Genomic DNA, 20,420 nt, shown 5'->3' on the forward strand with positions numbered 1-20,420 from the left:
TGTTGTATAATACAGCGGCTGGATTTTGCGTCATCTTTTTAATCCTTTGGTATTTTTTATTGAGATACATATTCCTACTTTTTGATTTTAGTCCTCTATTCAAACAATGATCAAAGTCAAATGGTTGTTATTCTCACTATTTATATGTGTGGCTGATACTCAAAAACTAATTGATCTTAAAACCTTCAAAGGGGAAACCACTACTGAAATTGATGTAGGCGGTCCGTTTTCTTTGTATATCTCCGCATCGTCGGATTCAATGAGCAGACTATCCCAGATATTTGTGAATAGTTCTTGTAATCAGATGATATCGTGAGTGTATTCCACTAAAAACATATTCAAACACTAATTTCCAGACTTTACCAATTAAAAATGAGAAAAATGAATCCAAACTCTGGATTTTTACAACCATATCGAGTTATGAAATCCGCTTCTATTATTTCAAATCTCTCAGATGTTGATATGAGATTCCTGACTGGATTTTTGTATATCACTACTAGAAGGCAAATGAATGGTAATTACCTTAATCAATTTATACTAATTAAAAGATTTCAGACAACAGCTTCTTCGTGTACGATGTGGATCAAGATCAAACAGTTGTTTTCGACGAAACCATGCCGGAAAACTCGACGGTGGTGTTTTTGAACTCGAATGTTTCTATGACGCCGCCACAGTCGAGTACTATAATTAACTGGGTTCAACATGAGAACTCGTCAGTGAAAATATATCCGGGAGTGCCAAAGAATGGAAGGCCACTGTCTTATTCACAAATATTCGCGAATCCCGTGTCAACAACAGATGGAATGAAGTGAGTCGTATTTTGTGTTATGAGTAAAGATCAAATTGAGATCAAAACGGTCACTACTGGAAGTTCATTCAATTCGGCATACTCAAATATGTTCCGATTGAATGAGAAATGGCAGTTTAATAGTTTCATTAATTGACTTCAAGATCGCGAACACTTGCCAGGTGGTGTTAGAGGCGCATCTAATTTGTCAGAAATGTTCTCGAAGGGGAAAACGTTGTTTGCAGTTCTTTTCAGACAGGCAATGCTTAAAATACGACGTTTGATCTTTTTCATTTACGAGACCATTCCATCAAATTCCGAATAAACAAGATGCATCTTTAACACCCTCGGCAAGTGTTCGTATGCAGATAATGGCAATTTTAGACAAACAGAGACTCTACCTTCGCCTGTTCGCTTTGGAAGACTTGTAACTCAAGTTCCAACTGAGCTCTCAAAAAGTTTTTCATTACAAATATAAAGACCAAGTCTTAAAATCTGCCCCTGCGCCGATCATCGTTCCGAACATTTGAAAATTGCACATTATTCAGATTCTTCTCCTACGTCGAGGGATTCTCACTAAGTCTCCCAATTTTCTACATGAAAGTGTACAAAGGACTTCAATTCTCAATTAATCCAAGTTATCGTTAGTTTTGCCTTTTCATATTTTTTTCGGGTTAGGCACATTGGCTAGTGGCGTAGTGGCCAACTTTGTTAAACATTTTTTGAATCCAGCTCTTCCACGTGAGACCAATCTTCGTGCATTACAGGCGACATCAACGGCACCTCCACCAGCTTCCCCACCACCACAGGGCTTTATATGAAACCTTACGACTATCCCGATGGCAAAGTGACCATAGACTTGGCCACGGCGGATTCATCCACTACAGGTGATAGTGAAAGCATCACGGGTGCAAATGTAGGTTAAAAAAAATATTATCCTGGAATTCTTAATTTTCAGATGATCGGCTTCGTCTCTAACGACTCCTCTGTCTCCGTGGACACTTATCATACAAAAGGAGGCGGTGGGTACAGTGTCAAACCGATCAACCAGATTCTGGGATGGAGTACTCACTCGTATGGCGATAATATAACTATTTCGTCTAAGAATGCAGCAGACGGGCAATTTTTTGTTCAATATTATATTGTTCACAAGATTTTGATGATTACATGAACAGAAATACCCGAAGCTTCATTATTTTTATTTTGCAACAAAAGACTAATAAACCGAACTTGGAATGTTGGAGATTCGTTTCCGAAGACTTGGAAAATGGTCGTTTGCCATTGACAATCGAACCTATAAATTAAGTTTTCATTAGATCAAAAAAGTCAAAAACCGACCTTTGTACTAAAGTACATTAGCGTCCAAGGATGATTCAAGGTCAATAAATCGCTGACGAATGGCATTAGCACTTTGGCGGTCTGCGTGCCGACAGACATTGCGTCAGACACACCGAAACGGAGAATTAACTGGAAATAAAACAGTAGTTGTCAACAGTTAGAGGGAGTGCTGTTACCGTATCCCCCAGAGCAAGAAGTTGAATTATAGCGGAAACAAAGGAAACTGTAAATAAGTTTCTCTCGGCGCCGCTAATACGAGATGGGAGGCAGCCGAGGCGGATTACTGCGAGAACATTGGCCACGGCAGTCAGAATAGTTATTCCCAACATGAAATATATTAAGTTGTTGAGTATGTCGGTGACGTCCTGAATGTTAAATGTTGATACTTCTGAACTTTTTTTCAGATTCACACATACCACAACAGACTTCGTGGCGTATGCTCCCATTGGTGGTGTGTAGAGATAGTAGGCGTTGTTTGAAGCTATAGGCCACGTCATATAGAATGGGTAAATCACGATGACGGCTATGAAGAAGGGGAGAGCGGGCTTCCAGTACTGCAAAAAATGTTGAAGAGAGTACAGAGAAGGTTTGTCACAGAGCTCCATTTTTGTAGTTAACAGTTTTTGATAGCTCTTCTAGGTTTTGAGATATGAAACTTAACAGTAGCGTCATTTTTTGTGAGGGAGCAGAGAAGATAGACACACTAGCTTCTCTGTGCTTTTCCTCTCTCCCTCTCTTTAAAAAAATCTCTAGTTGAGTAGATTGCATCCCAAGACAGCTACTGCTCGTCAAAATCTGGCGGCTTCCCACAATTTTGAACATATATTGTCTAGACCAATTCTCCGTTGGGAACGGGTCAACTTATAAAGATGTCAACTAAATACAAAAATGTGAACTTAAATTTGATCTGCACGAAGCACAAAACTGTTAAAATTGAGTAAAGAAAAGAAACTCGAATATCTCAACTTCAAAGGTGCATATCTCAAAATCCTGCAGATCTATAGAAAAGTTGTCAACTATAAAAACAAAGCTCCGGATTTCGTCTACAAAATACTTGAAGAATTTTAAAAAAATAAGACAACTTCAGACATTATGGAACACTTTTTTTAAACCCAATATTTCAACTTTGCTACCCAGAGTTTTACCAAAATCTTGACTTTCCTTACCTTCTCATAACTATTCACCAAAACAACCATTGACAATCGATTCAGTGCCATCAGAAATGTCATAGAATACTGTATGTATGCCATAGCATAATGAAGAGTGAAGAAGTATTGCAACGGGGTGTTATCCACGGTTGGATTAGAACTTCTATCAAAAAGGAATGCAAATACACATTCCTTGCAAGTATTTTGAGGCGCACGTAAGGTTATGAACGAGTTGACAAATGTAATCAGGTTCTGAAACATAAAAAAGATGCAAATGTTTTCTTAGGTTTCATAGAAATGCCAAACTTACAAAACAATACTCTATAATGAATATTTTGAAAAATGTAGTGTTATACTCGTTCCATCTCCTAATCATCATATAGACTATAAGGGTGTAAAGGTAGAAAGATGCAGCACCGTAGGCGGTGGTAATAAGAAATTGGACGGTTAGCATTCTGAGAAGGCGACGACGACAATGAATGAGGCGTGAAGAAAGAGGAAGACAGCTTTGACGGGCTAGAACTTCTGACCAGACAATCCCAAAGGGTGATGAGCCAATTAGTGGTGTCAAATGTTCTGACGCATTCGCACTGTATATCACACCTGTGTTATGAAAAGAGGGCTGTTTTTGTAGAGTCTAGAAATTGTATAATATCACAGACTATTATCATAATCTTCATTGTTGTTATCGTATTAAATAACACTTCCTCACTATAGAATCCCCTAGTCGCTTCTTTTTTTCTCTTTTTGGGTTTGTCGAGAAACTTCTATTGACTTCTCTATTGAAACGAAGCTATTTAGTAGCTTTGTTATAGATTATTTAAAAAATGAACTTCAATTTCCAAATGCCACAAAGTACATGCTTCATTAGACTAACGAGATCAGTAAGGTTATTAATGAATACAATCAGTGGTCTCTCCACTGAATTGATCGGCTAAGTTCAATGTTCCGATGTCATAATTCTCGTATTCACTGTAGTAGTCGCCGTTTGTGATGGCGTATTGAGGGATATCGATTCGGAGCTTTTTGTCGCATAGCTGGAAAAATATTGAGTACAACCCTTTGTACAGTTTTGAGTTTTTTTCCAAAACGTATATATCTCACAACTTTTACTCACCCCATAATGATTACAACTGTGATAGATATTGATTTTCGGGTCCATCGCGAAAATCTTGGTATAGTGACCAGAGACCCGGAATGTTCCATCCGGGAAGGTACGTGCAGAGTCTAGTTTTGTGTCGTAAACTGGAAAATAAGGGAATGTTTGGTGGTTTGACCAGTAGCGAGAAAGAGAGCGCAGAGAAACGAGAGGGTCTGACTTCTCTGTGCCCTCTTCCAGAAAAATGTGCTTATCTCGAAACCGAGAAAAGCTACAAAAAAGTTGTCAACTATAAAAATGAAGCTCTAGTTTTGGCCTTCTACGATGACCATATTTCGCATCCCCAACTTACTAGTTCCATCCTCATACAACTTGACAAGAACATCGGACGCCGGTTGTCCATCACAAATCAATCTGCCAGTCACCGTCACATATTGGTCATTTCCAATCCAATTCAATATTCCATTTGTTGGAATCAAAACCAAGAGAAAAGTGAAAGCAACAATAAGAAGTTTCATTTGATTTTTTCGAAATGAATTGTCAGACACGCTCAATCACCCAACACTTTTTATATCACACCTGCTGTTATTTACCTTTTCAACTCAACTGTAAATAGAAAGTGAGAAACCAATGCCAAAACAGTGAGAAAGAGTACAAACATCAGGGGGGCACTGACTCACATTTCTACTGTTTTTTTTTGCTCGGTGACTCAATTCAAGTACTCAGAATTTACTCAAAGGTCGAAGGGCAAGAGACAGAAGACAAGTTTGACATATTTCCAGTCAAAAAGGAAATAATAATGTAGAAGAGACCAAAAAACTGCTCATAACACGAGTGGAGTTTTGCTTTTTAATTAATGAACGTCCTTCCCTCGTGATGTGTTTTCTTCAGCAGAAACAGAAAAATTTCAGACTTTTAATCAGAAAATTGTGACATCATGAAGTAGACAAAAGAACGAGGAAACAATGAGTGATATAAACATATGAAATGTCAGCTGTGTAGCTTCGTCAGATGACATAACACAGGCAGTAGGGGAACCGAAAACCGTTGAAGCAGTACATGCTCAATAGACCGAGTAAAGTAATTCCGTGAGAAAGTTTATTATATGTGTCGATCACAAAAATGTACAAATATGACAATGAACCTGAAATGGAGGAATTGAGTTGGGAAAACAGTGAGAAGGTATTATTGTTGTTTAATTCGAATGAATCTTTCTCTCATCGTGCCTGAATCGTTTCACAATACGGACTCCGTTTACGGCGTTCCGGCTACGGTAACTTTCTCCGGTGGAGTCGGCGGCGTCGACAAGGATTTGATTGTCTTGGACGGTACGTTTGAATTCTCCGTATTGGGGTTTCTTGGTGGACGCAACGGATGTCTCGTGGTGACCGTCGTCTTCGTATTCGACGGTCTCGTCTTCGTAGATTACTGAAAAATTACAGTATATGTGAAGTTTAACAAAGGTATAATTGAGTTTTTCATTAGTAGTCTGGAATGCGAAATTCACAGTTTTTAGATTCCGGGACACATAACAACTAACCAAGAGCAGAAAACTTCGATAGCTCAAAGTGTCATTGTTGCGAGATGACTGGCTAGGGAACGTGACCTATATAATTGGAAAACTGGAAAAACACTGATTCCAAAAACATATTTAGTTTTTGCCCTTCAGATCCGGTATTCGAGAAAATCTAAGTGAAAGTTCGGAAAATTAGAGAATCATTATCTGTTGAAGAGGGGAAAGTTGCAAAAAAAACAAAAAAGGTAATAATTTGTCATTTTTCAGAACTTTGACCTTGTTTTTCTTGGATAATAGACTTCGAGGGCAAAAACTGAATATATATTTGGAATCAGCGTTTTCTCAGATTTCTAATGATATAGGTCACGTCCTTAAACTTTTAATCCCCTGACTCAATTTCCAGACACAACAGTAGGCTTTAAGCATTTTCGACATTTACCTTCCGCATTCTCCCCAGCAGATGGCGCCACAGTTGATGCTCCAGCTTTTGACTCCACAAACACGACCGTTGTACTTGTTACAGCTTCTGGTGTGTAACTTGGCCCAAGGGAAGTTCTTTCAGGAACATGTGTCTCCTCCACAATATCGTCGTAGTTCTCGTTGGCTTCGACTCGTTCGGTCTGCAATCTCTAATTTACTATCACGTCTCTGATTTATGTAGAGATAAATCTTACCGTAACCTCCACATGAACTGAAGCTGGAGCCGGCATCACTGTAGTCTCCTCCTCAACTATCACATTCTCCGGTGCAAAAGTGGTTCCAGATCTCGAGTCGCCAACTTTGTTACCCTTGTCATCATAGTACACGTAATAGAACTCTTCCTTGTCTCCCTTCTTAACCGGTGTCTCATCGAAGTCAGGTACTTCATCGACAGCGGCGGCAGTGGTCTCCTCAATAACTGGAGCCTCCGTTACTACTGGAGCATAAGTGGTGGTGATTTCCACTTCCTTCCCATATCCGTTATCATGAAGCGTCACTTTACGAGTCTCTGCAAGTGGGGCGACTGGAGCAGCAGGTTGAATGTATACTTGTTTTTCTTGAACAAGTGTTGGATGGTATGGAGCTGGTCGAGGAGCTGGTCGAGCGGCAACGTATTGTGGACGAGATGGGGCTTGTGGTTGAATGTATCGAGGATTTGGAAGTTGGTACATTGGAGGAAGGGATTGGGATGGCCCTTGTGGGTAGTACTGGAATAATTGAACATTAGTTTTTATTTGTTGGCGGTTGTTAGATTGCATTTCAATCAGTATCAAATTATTAGAGTGTAGGTAGAAAAAAATCAGCTGAGAGAAAGAAGAACGTCTTGGTGTCTAATCTCTTGCGTTGTAAAACACCAGCGGTTCTGAAGAGGAGGAACTAACACACAGTGCAAGAATGTATATACAGTTGACTGTGAATTGGTCTACGTGAACGTTGGAACTCTGATAAGTTAGTATATCTAGAAAGCTTGAGGAATGAATATGTTTTGAAGTTTGGCTAACATTTGAGTGAACCGTGATACGACACTTTGAACCTTGCAAATTTGCTAAAAGTGTTGTATCTTGATTTATTTTAAAGGTAGAAAAATACTAAAAGCAGATTTGAGTACCTCATGGCGTGAGCTTTTCAATCATGTATACAACGTACAGATCATGTAAATACTGTCTTAATTTCTGTAAAACAGTGGCTGTACTCTCCAAACAAAAACGATTAACTTACTTGCGGAGCCTGTTGCTGATAATATGGTTGTCTAAACGGTGTCAAATCTCTGAAGAATGTAGCATAACCAGGTTGAGGGGCTCCTTGACTGTACCCTCCTCCACCATAGCCTCCTCCATAGCCTCCACCATAACCACCCCCAGAATAAGAACTATATCCACCACCTCCACATCCACACGATGAGCTGATTACAGGTCTGAAACAAAGGAAAAGAAATATTAGAGTATAGGAGAAATCGGATTAAAAGTGTAATGAAAAGAAAAACCACTCACGGACAGAAACATCCATTTGTAAGGCTTACCAGCAGGGAGGTCAAAATAATGGGTAAGAAGATCATGACCTGGAAAAGAGAACAATGATTTTGAAAATATAAAAAAGTTGGCAAAAGAAAAGTCAAAGGTAGATCGAAGAAGCAAAAATAAATGATGATGATGATACTTCCTCTTTCTCCCCTTTCCTCTCCTCCCACCTAGATTACAGTCCATCGGGTTAAGCCTCCCCCGTTGTGATAATTTTTGAGAGTGTCGTGTGTGTCCTGTGCAGTTGTAAAGTTACAAAGTTTAGAGAGGAGAGAGGAAAAGTGAAGAAATGAAACAAAGACATTATTTTTTCACTCCGAAGTCAAGATAAAACACTTCGAGATGGCGAAGAGGGGCTAGTTAGCCAACCAGTCATCGAGAATAAAGGTATAGCATTAGGTTCCGAATGAATTCGTGAAGAGGACGTCTTCATGACGAGGGGGTACCGGTCATTCGAGGAGGTGGTGACCATTCGGAAAGATACCATCTGTTGGCAACATTCTTACGCAATTTAGTTTTTTCACTGCTTCTTCTTCTTTTTTTTTGCTTCCTTATCCTCATCGCTGCAACTTTAGCTACATATGAAGTCGTTGATCTGGTTTTGATTCTAAAATAAAATAAATTTCTTGCCGTGTTTGAGAGGGGGGAGGAGAAAGTGATTGCGACGAGAAGGGAACATGTTGGTGGGGGGAAGAGGGTTTCCGCATTCATAACAACTGAGATTTTCGTGTAGTTTATGAAAGATTGAGAGTAGGTTGTAATAAAACTGATTAAGTGAGAGGAGAGGAGGAATTAATTTGGTTTTTGTTTTGGTGAGCGTTTGGGAATAAAGTAAATGAGTGTTAGGTTTTGGAATTGAAATTGAAATTGAAATGTTTAGAATTCCAAGACAAGGTTGAATTCTGCAGGGGACAGTTTTAAAACCCGCCATTTCAAAACCCATCATTTCCAAACTGGGAGGATTACAGTACCCAGAGTACCTACAGGTCGACGACATGGTCAATCTGCATTTTTTCAATATTTTCCAGTTTTCATTTGAATTTAGCAAATATTATTTGGTGACACTGTAAAACATACTTTAACATTTTTGTCATGAGACTCCGCGCCCAATGCGCTTCTCACTTCCTGTTGAAAATTTATTTTCAAAAATTTATTCCGGAAAGCAAAGCGTACTACAAAAGCAGAGGGTGAGAGGGAAAGAAAAAACCAATTGGTTTTGAGACATTGACATATATCCATTATAGGACAAGGAGCGAGCGAGTGAGAGATTCAGAGAGACGGAGAGAGCATTATTTACAGAGATTTTTACTCGGAGTCAAGTCAGCAGTCATTTCCCTATTAGAAAAAGAGCAAATTAAGAAGCAGAAGCGTTGGAAGACAAGAAAAAAGGACATAATTTATGGAAGGTCATTCTTCTCCTGAGCAGCTGGGGCAGGGACACGTCTGATGCGGTAGTAGTGGTGGGTGCTGAGATGAAGATGCATCGCGTAGAGATAGACGAGGTTGTGAGCGGTGGCGGTGACGAGGAGAATGCCGACGAGGTTGAGTGAGAGGTCATCTGCAAAAAAAATGTTTAAAAATATGCATTCGAGAATTTTCAAGATGTTACCATGGGGGATCTTTCCCTCGGTGAATTGCTTGAATTTCACCACGAACAGAATGAGGGTCCCGTTGGTGGCCATGACAGCGAGATAGATGTAGAGAGGCATAAAAATGCGGCGGAAGACTCCCATTCCAAGGAGCAAGACAGCGGCGAGAAGGAGCCATTCCGCCATGACGACACGAGTCAAAATGGACTCCGAGAGGATTGGCACCGGCTTGATGTCAACGATACGGTCGAAAGTTCCATATTGGGTGAGGAAGGCGGCAGAGTAGTAGGCGGTCAACATGATACCGATGAAGAGATAGACGGTGCACGCGAGACGTGAGTGACGGACCCACTCGATTTGGATGTTGTACTTGTTCTTGCGCAATTGTGGAAGAACAAATGGCTCTGGAGTTGGAGCCGGCGCAGGAGTGGAAATCGGAGTTGGAGCCGGTGCAGTGGGAACCGGAGTGAAGGCCTCAATCGGAGCAGCCTGAAAGGAAATAGGATGTGAGGCTCACAAGAACACCCTGCAATCAAGGGGAGACAAGAAAATGTGTACCTTCGCAGCGTCCTCCTTGGCGGAAGCAGAATTTTTGAATTGGATTGATGGCATCACCTGGAAATGGGATAATTGTAGGGGGAGTTGAGAAGGGAGGAACGTTGAAAAAGAAACAGAAAACACGTGAGCCCGTCAAAAAACGGTTTAGGCTCTTGAGATACTTATAGTTAAGGAATAATAAAATGCATGGTTAGAAAGGCTGTTTAAAAATAAAGTGATTTCTCAGAGGATGTAATGAAGTCCCGAAGTTTTTAAGGACGTAGCGCGGTCGAAAATGATAGAATCGCTTTAATAGTGCTGTAAAGCTCTAGAGTAGACCTACATTCTATTAGTTGACAACTTATTGATACAAAATCATTCAAAGGAATGTGCAGACACGAATTCCTCTACTGTCCTCCCACTGACTACGACTTTTTAAGGTAACAATAAGATCTCACTAAACAAATCAAGTTCCTAACTACCCTTTCAAAAAGTCTTTAAAGAAAAAGAAAAAAGTTCAAATCAAACACTGAAAAAGAAAGAAACGAGAGCTCTCTCGAACGTCAGGCAGAAGAATGAAGCTGTGAGCCGAGCGCTCCTCATGGCTCCGCCCACTTTTTGGATGTGTTCTCGAGAATGGGTGGAGCTGAAAGGACGAAGTGGGGAATGGTTTGGGGTACCGAAATTGTTTCGGAGCAGGAAATATGTAGTGGGATAAAGAGATTTGTATACAAGAACTTTAAAAACAGCTCGGAGTGATTTTGAATGTAATAAACCGATGTAAACCTCTATTTTCATTTTTTACGAAATGTTGAGCCATCTCACAATGGAAGTTTTTGGAAACGATCTATAAATTTGGTTATAGGTACTTTCAACTACGAGAAGTTCATTTCTGCAGTCAAAACCTACTAAATGTCCATGAGAGCCGAGTTATGAGCTTTCAAACTTTTCATATAGTCAAGCTTTTTCACATGAAGTTCTAAATCGGCAAATAGTATACGCAAGATATTCACATTTTTCCAACGTACGACCACGGATAAACCGTTCGGGAACACAAATGGAACCGCGCGGTAACGTATATGCAGCATGAAAAGTTTGAGAGCTCATAACTTGGCTCTCATAGACATTTAGCAGGTTTTGACTGCAGAAATGGAATTCTCGTAGTTGAAAATATCTATAACCAAATTTATAGATTGTTTGAAAGTTGCGTCTCCGAAGACTTCCCTTGTCAGGGAAGTTTGGCTCAGGAATCTAACAGAAAATTTGAAAGCAGTCTATGGTAGTAAAAGGGAGATAATATCAACAAAGACATTGTCTATTCGAAGATATTTACCATGTGCAGAAATGTTCAAGCTAGATCTCAAAAAGAGGCCAGACAAAACGTTCTTGTGCTTTCTACAAGGATGTGATGAACTGTAGTACACTTTTTTTTATATGAAACAAGTAGAAATTTCAAGTTTCTACAAAGTATCAAAATGTGGATTTGTGTTGTTTCAAGAACCTTCAAGTATTCGCTCGCGCTGGAAACACACTTCTTCAGGTTTTGCAGTTTCTGATTGCAGAAATCCAGATTTCTCGAAGTTGAAATTTTATATGATTCCTAGCTCTTCATAGTCTCACCAGTTTCAAGCCGCCCCTGCTCAAATGATGTCAGTTCAAAACAATAAAACTAGAATACTCTCCATTTCAAAACGTAACGAAAAGAAGAAGAAAAGAAAGAAAATGAGAGGGTCGTTAACCCCAAATCGAAAAAAGAGAAACGACCGAATTTGACCTTAAACGAATATGGTATGTAAAGAGAGCCGTCGTTTTCGTGCTCAATAAGAAAAACCTTGCCTATAAAATTTTATGAGCATTGAACTCCTCTCATAGATATATGTGTATGTATTTCTCTAAATCTCTACGCCACGTTGGCACAGAGAGCATACTCACATAATATACACTCTTCTTTTTCTTCTTCTTCGCCACACTTCTTCGTTATTCCCTCAATTGGGGAAGGATATTGCCAAGGAGGCAATGAGAAAAAGCAGAATGAAAGGAAGAAAAAATAGAAGGAAGTAGAAGAAGAAATGGGGGAAAACGAAGGCTATAAATCAGATGGGCACTCTCTGGCAATTTCCGGAAAATTGGCTCTGTATGGATGGCGGGGATTGTTGAAAAATATGCCACGTCATGAAGTATCATTGAGCCAAGAGGGTTAGGAGCAACAAGGGAAGTAGAGGGGAATGCTAAGATTGACAGAAGATGCCTCAGTTTCAGTAATGTCTGGTTTTGAAACGTTAGGTATCGAAATGGCTTCTGAAAGTTTAGGAAATTTCTGAATCGATGAGCCCTATCATAACACCATGGATGTACCTCATGATCAAAGCTTCCCGGTGTACCCCTGGAATGATCACATGAAACTTCCGCTGGAATTGCGGATCGCCGTCATCTCTGACCTGCGTTTATTTTCAGCTATAGATTTCCAACGTCGCTGTTTTCTTGAAATTCTGATGTCCGAGAAAGTATCAAAACTACCTCGTGATTATTTTCGTTCAGAGCTCCCTAAAGACAACTGGTTTTGTTATTCAAAGTCAGAATACACTACATTCCTCTGTTGTAATCCGTGAAATACAATGAGGGAACGATAAGATGTTCCTAGATGAGCCAAAGCTTTTATTAATTCTTGTGTCACTCACTGGGTACACAATTTTCCAATAATATCACTTTGTCCGTCGGTTTTCCATCAGACACTTTTGTTGTTGTTTGAAATAGCGAAGTCAGAATCTGATAGACTTTGTACTTTTGCCGTGTGACCCGTTTCGAGGAAAGCTCTCGTACAGAATCTTTTGGTCCAGCTCTTATTTTATACAGTAAGAAAACAAGGAACCTTGTTGACGTTGTGATGGTTCTCAGATCTTCTCAGATCTTTCCAGATCACTTAAATCGAGATATCCTATAAACTACTATTGACAATTACTGTGTACGAGCCCAATCATGTAAACAACATCACGTCATTTGACATTTCAAAAAAAGAAAGAACATAAAGTTAAAGAGTGGGCTTAATAGTCGTAATGACATTCGTGATGTCAGTTCATCGTAAAACTTGGGATTATGGTAGTTGGAGCAGGAAAGAAGAAAAAGAAGAAAAGCGAATCAGAAAAATTTATGAAAAGGAAAGAAAACATATTACGAATTGAAAAGCTTCGAGAAGAACTGTAGGATATGATTCTAGAACAAACTGGGGGACTCACACAGGGGGATGGGTTATATGATGTTATGTGTGGCACGGGAGGAAAAGCTCATTTCATAGTTTTTTCTAGCTTTTAAAATCTGTAATTTAAATTTGATACAGATTATAATGATTATTCAAGTAAATGTACCACAAATCTTGCATTTACTTCATAAAATGTACTAATAGTATACAGGTATAATATTCCGATGATATACGCGTATTCAGGAATGTATCAAACTTACATATACTTATAGACATTTACTCAAACTGGATAATTCTCTGATTTTACAGGCTGTTCCGATTGTACATCACATAAGTTTTCAATTCCCGTCTTAAACCAGTAAAGTTTTCTGGTAGCCTTATTGTTTACAGTATGTACTGCTTTTCAATGTCTGCAGACATGTCGTTACATGAACATGCATATCGAGCTTGCATACGTTAGGTATAAGCTCAAAATGAAAAAAGCTTGCTAATAAATCTGATTATTGTTCTAATTGTTAAACGATTACAATTTTGGTTTATCCTGAATTTTATTTAATACTCATGAAATATTATTGTTTTGTATTTGAACTTGAACAGGTGCCGTTTTCATGTTTTCTTTCGTAAATAAATATATTAGTGTCATTTTAATTTCTTTTTGATACTATCTAATTCTTGCTCTTAGTAAATACTCTGTGAATACTAGCCATAAATTATTCTTCAATTTATTACTCCATTTCAGACCCACATCATTAAAATGAACAACACCTGCAAAGTGCGCGCGCGCGCGAAACAAAAAATGTGAGTTGAAGTATTATTTTCCCCATTCTCGTTCTCCGCTTTTCAGTCGATCTTCGATTCGTCTTCTTCGAAACAGAAATGTCCTCTACCTCCTCTAATCACACAGCCCCTTCCAAAAAATATTCATTAGTCGACGCGGAGCACAGTTATTTCTATATTCCACCATGCAAATCGATTGTTCACTCGGAAAAAGTGAGTTTTAGAAATTTTTAAAAAAGGAAAATTAAAATATTTTTTTCCAGCCTCTGACCGTATTTATGGAACGAAACACTGTCGACGGTATCGAATTGGAATGGATCAAACACTCCCCTCTTACAGTGGTCATCTACATTCTCGTCGCACTTCTGACAGTCTTGTACTACGCCACGTGTTTCGTGTTTCAGTATGGAAATTATTTGCCGAAAGCGACGAGAAATAGTGTTTTCGGTGAGTTATTTTATTCAATTTCTAATAACTATTTATCTTTGTAATTTATATATCAATTTCAGACGAAGCATTCCTGACGCGCGTCGTCATCGTGCAATGGCTCGTTCTTCTCGCCATCTTGACTTCTGGAGTCTTCCTCTACCGTCGTCTTTTCATGCCACTCTACATTTTTATGTCGGTGATGGCCACGAATGGGACACTCGTGCTGTTTGTGTTGAAAGTGAAGCAGTTGGTGGATGAGAAGATTACGATTAGTGAGTTTTAATGGTTGAAGACGACACGGGCGGTGCGGATGGAAACATTGGACTTGAAAACATCTGAAGTTCATCTAGAAAACGTCTTCTGAGCTCTTTTTCAAAGTTAGACAATTTGGACGACATCGGACAAGAACGCAAAGTTCGGATGCTTGATTTACATTCGTCCTGAAAAACCTATTTTTTCTGATTTTCAGCATATTTCCAGATTGAAAAAAGCTAAATTTACTCCAAAATTTTTGAAAAAACTGGAAATTGTCTGAAAAACACAGAGAATTTCCATTTTGCTATTGCAAAAATTGCTAAAAATCATCGGAAATTCGTCGAAAACCACGAAATTTTGTTGTTTTCCGGATTTTTTCTCAAAAACGTTTGAGAATTCTATTCAAAATTTCCATTTTTATTTGCAATCTTCAAAAATGTTGAGTTTTCTTTCATGGATTTGAAAAAAATCCGGAAAAACGGCGAAATTTCGTGGTTTTCGAAGAATTTCAGATGTTTTTCCCAATTTTTTAAAAAGAAAAACTAAAAAAACTGCGATTTTCTGTGATGTTCGCAGCATTTTCATTTGTTTTGAGGACTTATTTAGCGTCAATGCTTTAAAGTAAAACTGCCTGATCGTCTAAACAAAAATTCACGAATGATGTTTCAACCAAATTTTTCACTCTCATCTCCCAAAACTCCATTATTTTTCCAGTGGACATCTCGTTGAACCTGCTCGGACTGCTCCTCTTCTGCGCACTGCTTCACGACATTGTCTATTTCTACGCCATCCATCTGAAACTCATCGAATCCCGTCCGTCGTTCGCCTTCCCACACATCAGTCGTCAATCTGGAACACTACCCAACCAGTACTCCACAATTCATTCCGACGCTTCTCCATTACCCAACAAAACGTCAATCGATATTGTGTGAATTTTAATAATTAAGTTAATATTAGTCCCTGTTCCCTTCTAATTGAATATATTGCTCCATTTCATGTTAATATACACTTCCCTCCCTATTATACTATTCCTAACCTTATCTATTGTGATTTCGAATCGTTCTCACTCGATTACAAATCGATTATTCATGCATATCAAAAACTGACTCGTAGATGATTGATTTATTAAAAAATTTATTTGTATTCTAATAAATTCGGTGGATTTTTCTTTATTAATTCGTTTTTGGGCTGAAAATGATTTTTCCGTTTGCAACGACACTCCGTTCTAACGGGAGCGCGTGTTGTTTACCGTAAATCGTACGACTCCGTTCAAAGCGGAAAACTTATCGTTTTTCACGTATTTCGGCATTTTACCTGTGTTTTTCGACATTTTTGACTTAAAAATCTGAAGATTTGCCGTTTTTTTTAGACCATTACCCATATTTTAACACAATTTTAGTTGAAATTGCGTCATTCCGAATGTTTTAAAGTTCTAATCAATCCCAAAATCGTTACAGGGTAAAAATGTCGCTGAGCAAGTTGAGTCAGACGTGCTTCAGTCGACACCAAGCGAAAATATTCATCAGATTCTCTAGTTCAGGTGAGAATATTCGTTTTTTCATAGCATTTGACTAAAAATTTATAATTTCAGATTTTAAATCGCTACTCGGTCCACCAGCCGTCGCCAACCCGTATGCCGACAATGGGCGTAACAGATTCGCTGCTCCAATTGTTCCAATAAATGTAAACCAAATAAAAATCAATAAAAACACCGAATAAATCAAGTTTTCAGCACGGAAATGTGTTCGCTAGTATAAAGGTGCCGATTAACGAGACACCTGAGGCTATTGCATACAAACCGGCTGTAGAGGATGTAAAGGAACCACCGATTGCAGAGAGAATTATGGAGGTGAATTTGATGTTTAAAAAGTCAAAAAATATCAATTTTCCCTTCCAGAAAGCTCTAAAAGTCGAGATTGCAAAAGAAGCGAGCACCCCTTCACCAGTTCCTGCTCCAACCACCGCCATCGACGAGCTAAACTCACTAAAAGATTCGCTGAATAAGCTAGAAGAAGCGGCGGCGAAACCGTCATCATCTTCTGGCAGCTCTGGTGATAATAATGATGTAATTCATAGTTGTTTCTTTCTTTTTTTTCAAAATATAAATTTGATTTAATTTTCTAATTTCAGCACACGAGCACACCAGAAGAAATCGAAGCACGTCGGAAGCGAATGGAACGAAATACTCGTATCGGTGGATACGTGGTGTTAGGTGGATCTATTATTGGATTCATCTCATTCTGCTTCTATTACGGTAGAGCGCAGAGAGATGAGGCCGGAAATGTGATTGCTGATGAGTTCAGTGGATCATTCTTGGCGCCATTTTATAGAATTGCCAATAGTTTCAAGTTGTGGAGAGATGTGAGTGGAATATTGGTGGGAAAACACTAAAAATGGGTTCTAGAAGTTGAAAAAGTCAGATTTCTACCAAAATCGGAGCTATTTAATTCAAAATGCTATCAGATTGTCCCTATATGCCATTTTCCCAGTTACTAATTCCGGAATTTTGGAAAGCAGGTGTATTTTGATCTACTGGAAATTTCAGATCTGCTCTGAATTTTTTAAAGTCTGGCGCGCCTTTAGCGCGATTTGCAGAAACTTCAATTTCCTTTTTAATGCACTAAAAATCAAAGCTCTACGACAAAATCTAAAAAGTTACGCTCCTTCCTAGTTTTTTAGCAGTGGAGCGCACTTTCTCTCATTTTTCCATTTTTCTCCGAGAATACAAACTGCAGCCTGGCGCACCTTTCGCGCGTTTTGTAGAACTTTTAACGCTCTTTCCAACGCGCCTAAGATCAAAGCTCTACGACAGATTCTGAAAAAGTTACACGTCTTCGGAGACGCACAATTTCTCTCGTATTCATTCATGAGCTTGTTTTTCTCTGAAATCCCAGAAAATATAGTTATAATCTCTCACATTTTTCTTTTCCAGTACGTCGTCGAGCCAGCTCGTGAGCAACTTCTCCCCGACCCCCTCCCAGCTCCATACCTCCAACCGAAATACACAATCGTCATCGAGCTCAAAAACATTCTTGTCCACCCCGAATGGACGTACAAAACCGGATATCGCTTCTTGAAACGTCCGGCTCTCGACTACTTCCTCGATGTCATCGGTTATCCGAACTTTGAAGTCGTCATCTACTCATCTGAATCCATGATGACTGCTGCGCCAGTCGTCGACAGTTTTGATCCAAAACAACGGATCATGTATAAATTATTCAGAGATTGCACGAAATACATGAATGGACATCATGTTAAGGTAAATAGAGAAATTGAGTTTTTTCGGTTAAATATAAATTAAATTTGAATTCAGGACCTCTCGAAACTGAACCGCGACTTATCGAAAGTTATTTACATCGATTTCGATGCGAAATCAGGACAATTGAATCCAGAAAATATGCTCCGAGTACCGGAATGGAGAGGAAATATGGATGATACTAGTCTTGTCGATTTGGCTGAACTTTTAAAGAGTGAGTGGTAGAAAAATGTGAAATTTAGGTGAAAAACAGCATTTCCTCACGAAAAATGCTTAAAAAATGTTGTTTTCGTCTCATTACTGTTGTTTTTGTCTCAAATTTTCGCTAAAAATCGATGAAAAAAGTTATTTTCGAAGGCTCCGACAATAATTTTTGACATTTTTCGATAACTTTTACATCAAAATGATGAAAAATGGTCTAAAAATTAAGATGAAATTGCTATTTTTACTTACAAAATACCATATTTTCGAGGCCTGGCTTCAAAAATGAACCAATTTTTCAAATTTGTTCATTTTTAATCGGAAATGTGAACATTTCTTATGATTTTTCTGAATTTCTTCTAATTCTAGTCGAAAATTTGACTTTTTCGCGAGAAAATTTCATAAAATTCGAGTGACAAGTATGCAAAATACCCAAAAACCTTCACTTCAGCTAAATGTGATAAATTTTGACATTTTTCGATAAGTTTTACATTAAAAATTAGAGTGAAATCGCTATTTTCACTCATAAAATATCGAAAACCTCCCAAATTTGCAGCAATACATTTGTCCGACGCTGAAGACGTTCGCCCAATGCTTCAATACTACTCTCAGTACGACGATCCAGCAAAAGAGTTCCGTCGACGAGCCGTTTATTTGTCTCAACAAGAGGAGCAGAAGAAACAACAACCCGACGAGAGTTCGATGCTCAAACGATACTCTGGAAGACTGTTTGGATTCAGAAGACACGCTTCCGCCTAATTTCTTCGTTTTCTTTTTTCCATTCATTCTTCACATCTGATGATCTTTTCCTTTCGTTTTTCCCCCAGCTCACTCTCTCCGTGCCTTCTCATTTAGCTCATTTAATTAATAAACTTTATATTTAGGTTAGTAGGTTCTCCTTTTTTTGTAGTCTTCTCTCCCCCCCCCGCATTAGAGTTGTTCAGAGCCGGTATATGACACCAATTTTTTGTTGATTTTTTTGTTTTCTTTTCCTCTTTCCCTACGCCTTATCAAAAACGTATCATCTGTTATACAATTCCCACTCCATAAAATTCATTTTTGCCCCTTCCCTTCAAATGTTCCCGTTTCGAGTTGAACGCGCGTTGAAAAATCGCAAAGACTTTGGCTTTATCACATTTTCCTTCCATTTTCCTTCCTTTTTCACCGTTTAATCTGGGTCGATGTTGCCATGAAAAGGGCAAAATCGACGAGAGAAGCTTTGTGAATCTCTCTGCGTCTCTCTTCTAGTATACCAGATCAAACATTCACTGGATTAGTATTATTATTACCATTAGCAAATATATATTCTCACAATATCACATTTTTAGCCACGTCGACACACACCACTGACGTCATCAGGAGACAATTAGAGGATTATAGTGGTAATAATGAAGGTAAGAATGAGAATATCTTGAATAAATACTCTTCTGAGCGAGGAGACGCAGAAGAGAAAGTGGGCGGAGTCTCCCGATAAGTCGTAGTCGGTGACCGACGAATTCTCGATAGCAGAGAATAGTGAAAGTACGATTTATCGTTGATAGGCTTTCACTTTTCTAAATGTTTTTCTTGTGAAAATCTGTAATAAATCTGCTTTTTTTTTCTTTTTCTAAATAATTTATTATTTTTTCTTATCCGATTCACGCCCGAAATTGGAATTCCACCGGTTTCCCAGTCATTTTTAGGCCCAAAATTGAGTTTTTGCTTGAAAATTGTTGAAAATTGACAATTTTCAGGCATTTTTCAGTTTGAAAACCTGATTTTTAGCCTATTTTTCATGTTTTTTGAGCGAAAAACTAAAAATCTCCGATGCGACGTCTTCAAACCGATGAAAACACTGAAATCGCCTTCTCGTTTTTCCCCATTTTTAGTCTTTGCCCAGTTTTTTTATTGTATACTCGCCAGAATCATCTACCCGCAACACCGATCACAATTTTTTCTCTCTCTCCGATTGTGTGTGGGTTGAATGGAATGAAAGAGAGAAATAGCGAGAGCGGATAGTGCAACACATTTCTTTTTGTTGAGGTAGTGACTGATTTATGGAGAAAAGTTTTGATTTTTCTTTTTTTTCTTTTCTTTTTCAAGAAAATTATATAAACTTTTGAAGAGAATTTTCGAGTTTATCTGAAATTTTGAAATTGTGATTATTGAATTCAACCCAATTCCAAGGGAACCGAGAAAAGAACCCCGATTTTCAGCATTTGAATAGTTATAATATAAGTTTTCGGCTGAAACTCCCATTTTTAGAACTGAATCTATCTTTTTTGTTTTCCGACTTCTTCCCGTCTTTATCAGAAC

At 38.6% G+C, this 20,420-nt stretch overlaps 7 protein-coding genes across 7 annotated transcripts; 3 read left to right on the top strand and 4 right to left on the bottom strand.

Moving 5' to 3' along the window:
• Window positions 1–259: 259 nt before the first annotated feature.
• On the top strand, window positions 260–1,958 carry GCK72_016447 (uncharacterized protein; the record flags this gene model as incomplete). The annotated part of the gene is made up of 6 exons (XM_053731507.1): window positions 260–312; window positions 357–514; window positions 589–808; window positions 1,336–1,430; window positions 1,555–1,703; window positions 1,746–1,958. The coding sequence occupies 6 exons, from the start codon at window positions 260–262 to the stop codon at window positions 1,956–1,958; spliced, it is 888 nt and encodes a 295-aa protein (XP_053580420.1).
• A 45-nt stretch (window positions 1,959–2,003) lies between these two features.
• GCK72_016448 (uncharacterized protein) lies at window positions 2,004–3,727 on the bottom strand (the record flags this gene model as incomplete). Its single annotated transcript, XM_003101465.2, has 6 exons — window positions 2,004–2,081; window positions 2,126–2,254; window positions 2,302–2,490; window positions 2,542–2,679; window positions 3,292–3,525; window positions 3,584–3,727. The coding sequence occupies 6 exons, from the start codon at window positions 3,725–3,727 to the stop codon at window positions 2,004–2,006; spliced, it is 912 nt and encodes a 303-aa protein (XP_003101513.2).
• Window positions 3,728–4,166: 439 nt separating this feature from the next.
• GCK72_016449 (uncharacterized protein) lies at window positions 4,167–4,890 on the bottom strand (the record flags this gene model as incomplete). Its single annotated transcript, XM_003101469.2, has 3 exons — window positions 4,167–4,310; window positions 4,391–4,518; window positions 4,725–4,890. The coding sequence occupies 3 exons, from the start codon at window positions 4,888–4,890 to the stop codon at window positions 4,167–4,169; spliced, it is 438 nt and encodes a 145-aa protein (XP_003101517.1).
• A 677-nt stretch (window positions 4,891–5,567) lies between these two features.
• Window positions 5,568–7,923, bottom strand: GCK72_016450 (uncharacterized protein; the record flags this gene model as incomplete). Its single annotated transcript, XM_003101399.2, has 5 exons — window positions 5,568–5,800; window positions 6,328–6,508; window positions 6,563–7,075; window positions 7,587–7,782; window positions 7,859–7,923. 5 exons carry the CDS (start codon window positions 7,921–7,923, stop codon window positions 5,568–5,570), a joined length of 1,188 nt encoding a protein of 395 aa, XP_003101447.2.
• Window positions 7,924–9,282: 1,359 nt separating this feature from the next.
• GCK72_016451 (uncharacterized protein) lies at window positions 9,283–10,086 on the bottom strand (the record flags this gene model as incomplete). Its single annotated transcript, XM_053731508.1, has 3 exons — window positions 9,283–9,443; window positions 9,495–9,963; window positions 10,033–10,086. 3 exons carry the CDS (start codon window positions 10,084–10,086, stop codon window positions 9,283–9,285), a joined length of 684 nt encoding a protein of 227 aa, XP_053580421.1.
• A 3,997-nt stretch (window positions 10,087–14,083) lies between these two features.
• GCK72_016452 (uncharacterized protein) lies at window positions 14,084–15,600 on the top strand (the record flags this gene model as incomplete). The annotated part of the gene is made up of 4 exons (XM_003101461.2): window positions 14,084–14,197; window positions 14,248–14,431; window positions 14,494–14,685; window positions 15,383–15,600. The coding sequence occupies 4 exons, from the start codon at window positions 14,084–14,086 to the stop codon at window positions 15,598–15,600; spliced, it is 708 nt and encodes a 235-aa protein (XP_003101509.1).
• A 532-nt stretch (window positions 15,601–16,132) lies between these two features.
• On the top strand, window positions 16,133–18,884 carry GCK72_016453 (uncharacterized protein; the record flags this gene model as incomplete). The annotated part of the gene is made up of 8 exons (XM_003101436.2): window positions 16,133–16,208; window positions 16,260–16,351; window positions 16,401–16,517; window positions 16,566–16,733; window positions 16,799–17,029; window positions 17,601–17,927; window positions 17,982–18,138; window positions 18,682–18,884. The coding sequence occupies 8 exons, from the start codon at window positions 16,133–16,135 to the stop codon at window positions 18,882–18,884; spliced, it is 1,371 nt and encodes a 456-aa protein (XP_003101484.2).
• Between the last annotated feature and the right edge of the window lie 1,536 nt (window positions 18,885–20,420).

Source organism: Caenorhabditis remanei, chromosome V (assembly GCF_010183535.1).
Source record: "Caenorhabditis remanei strain PX506 chromosome V, whole genome shotgun sequence".
In the NCBI taxonomy this organism is placed as follows: domain Eukaryota; kingdom Metazoa; phylum Nematoda; class Chromadorea; order Rhabditida; family Rhabditidae; genus Caenorhabditis; species Caenorhabditis remanei.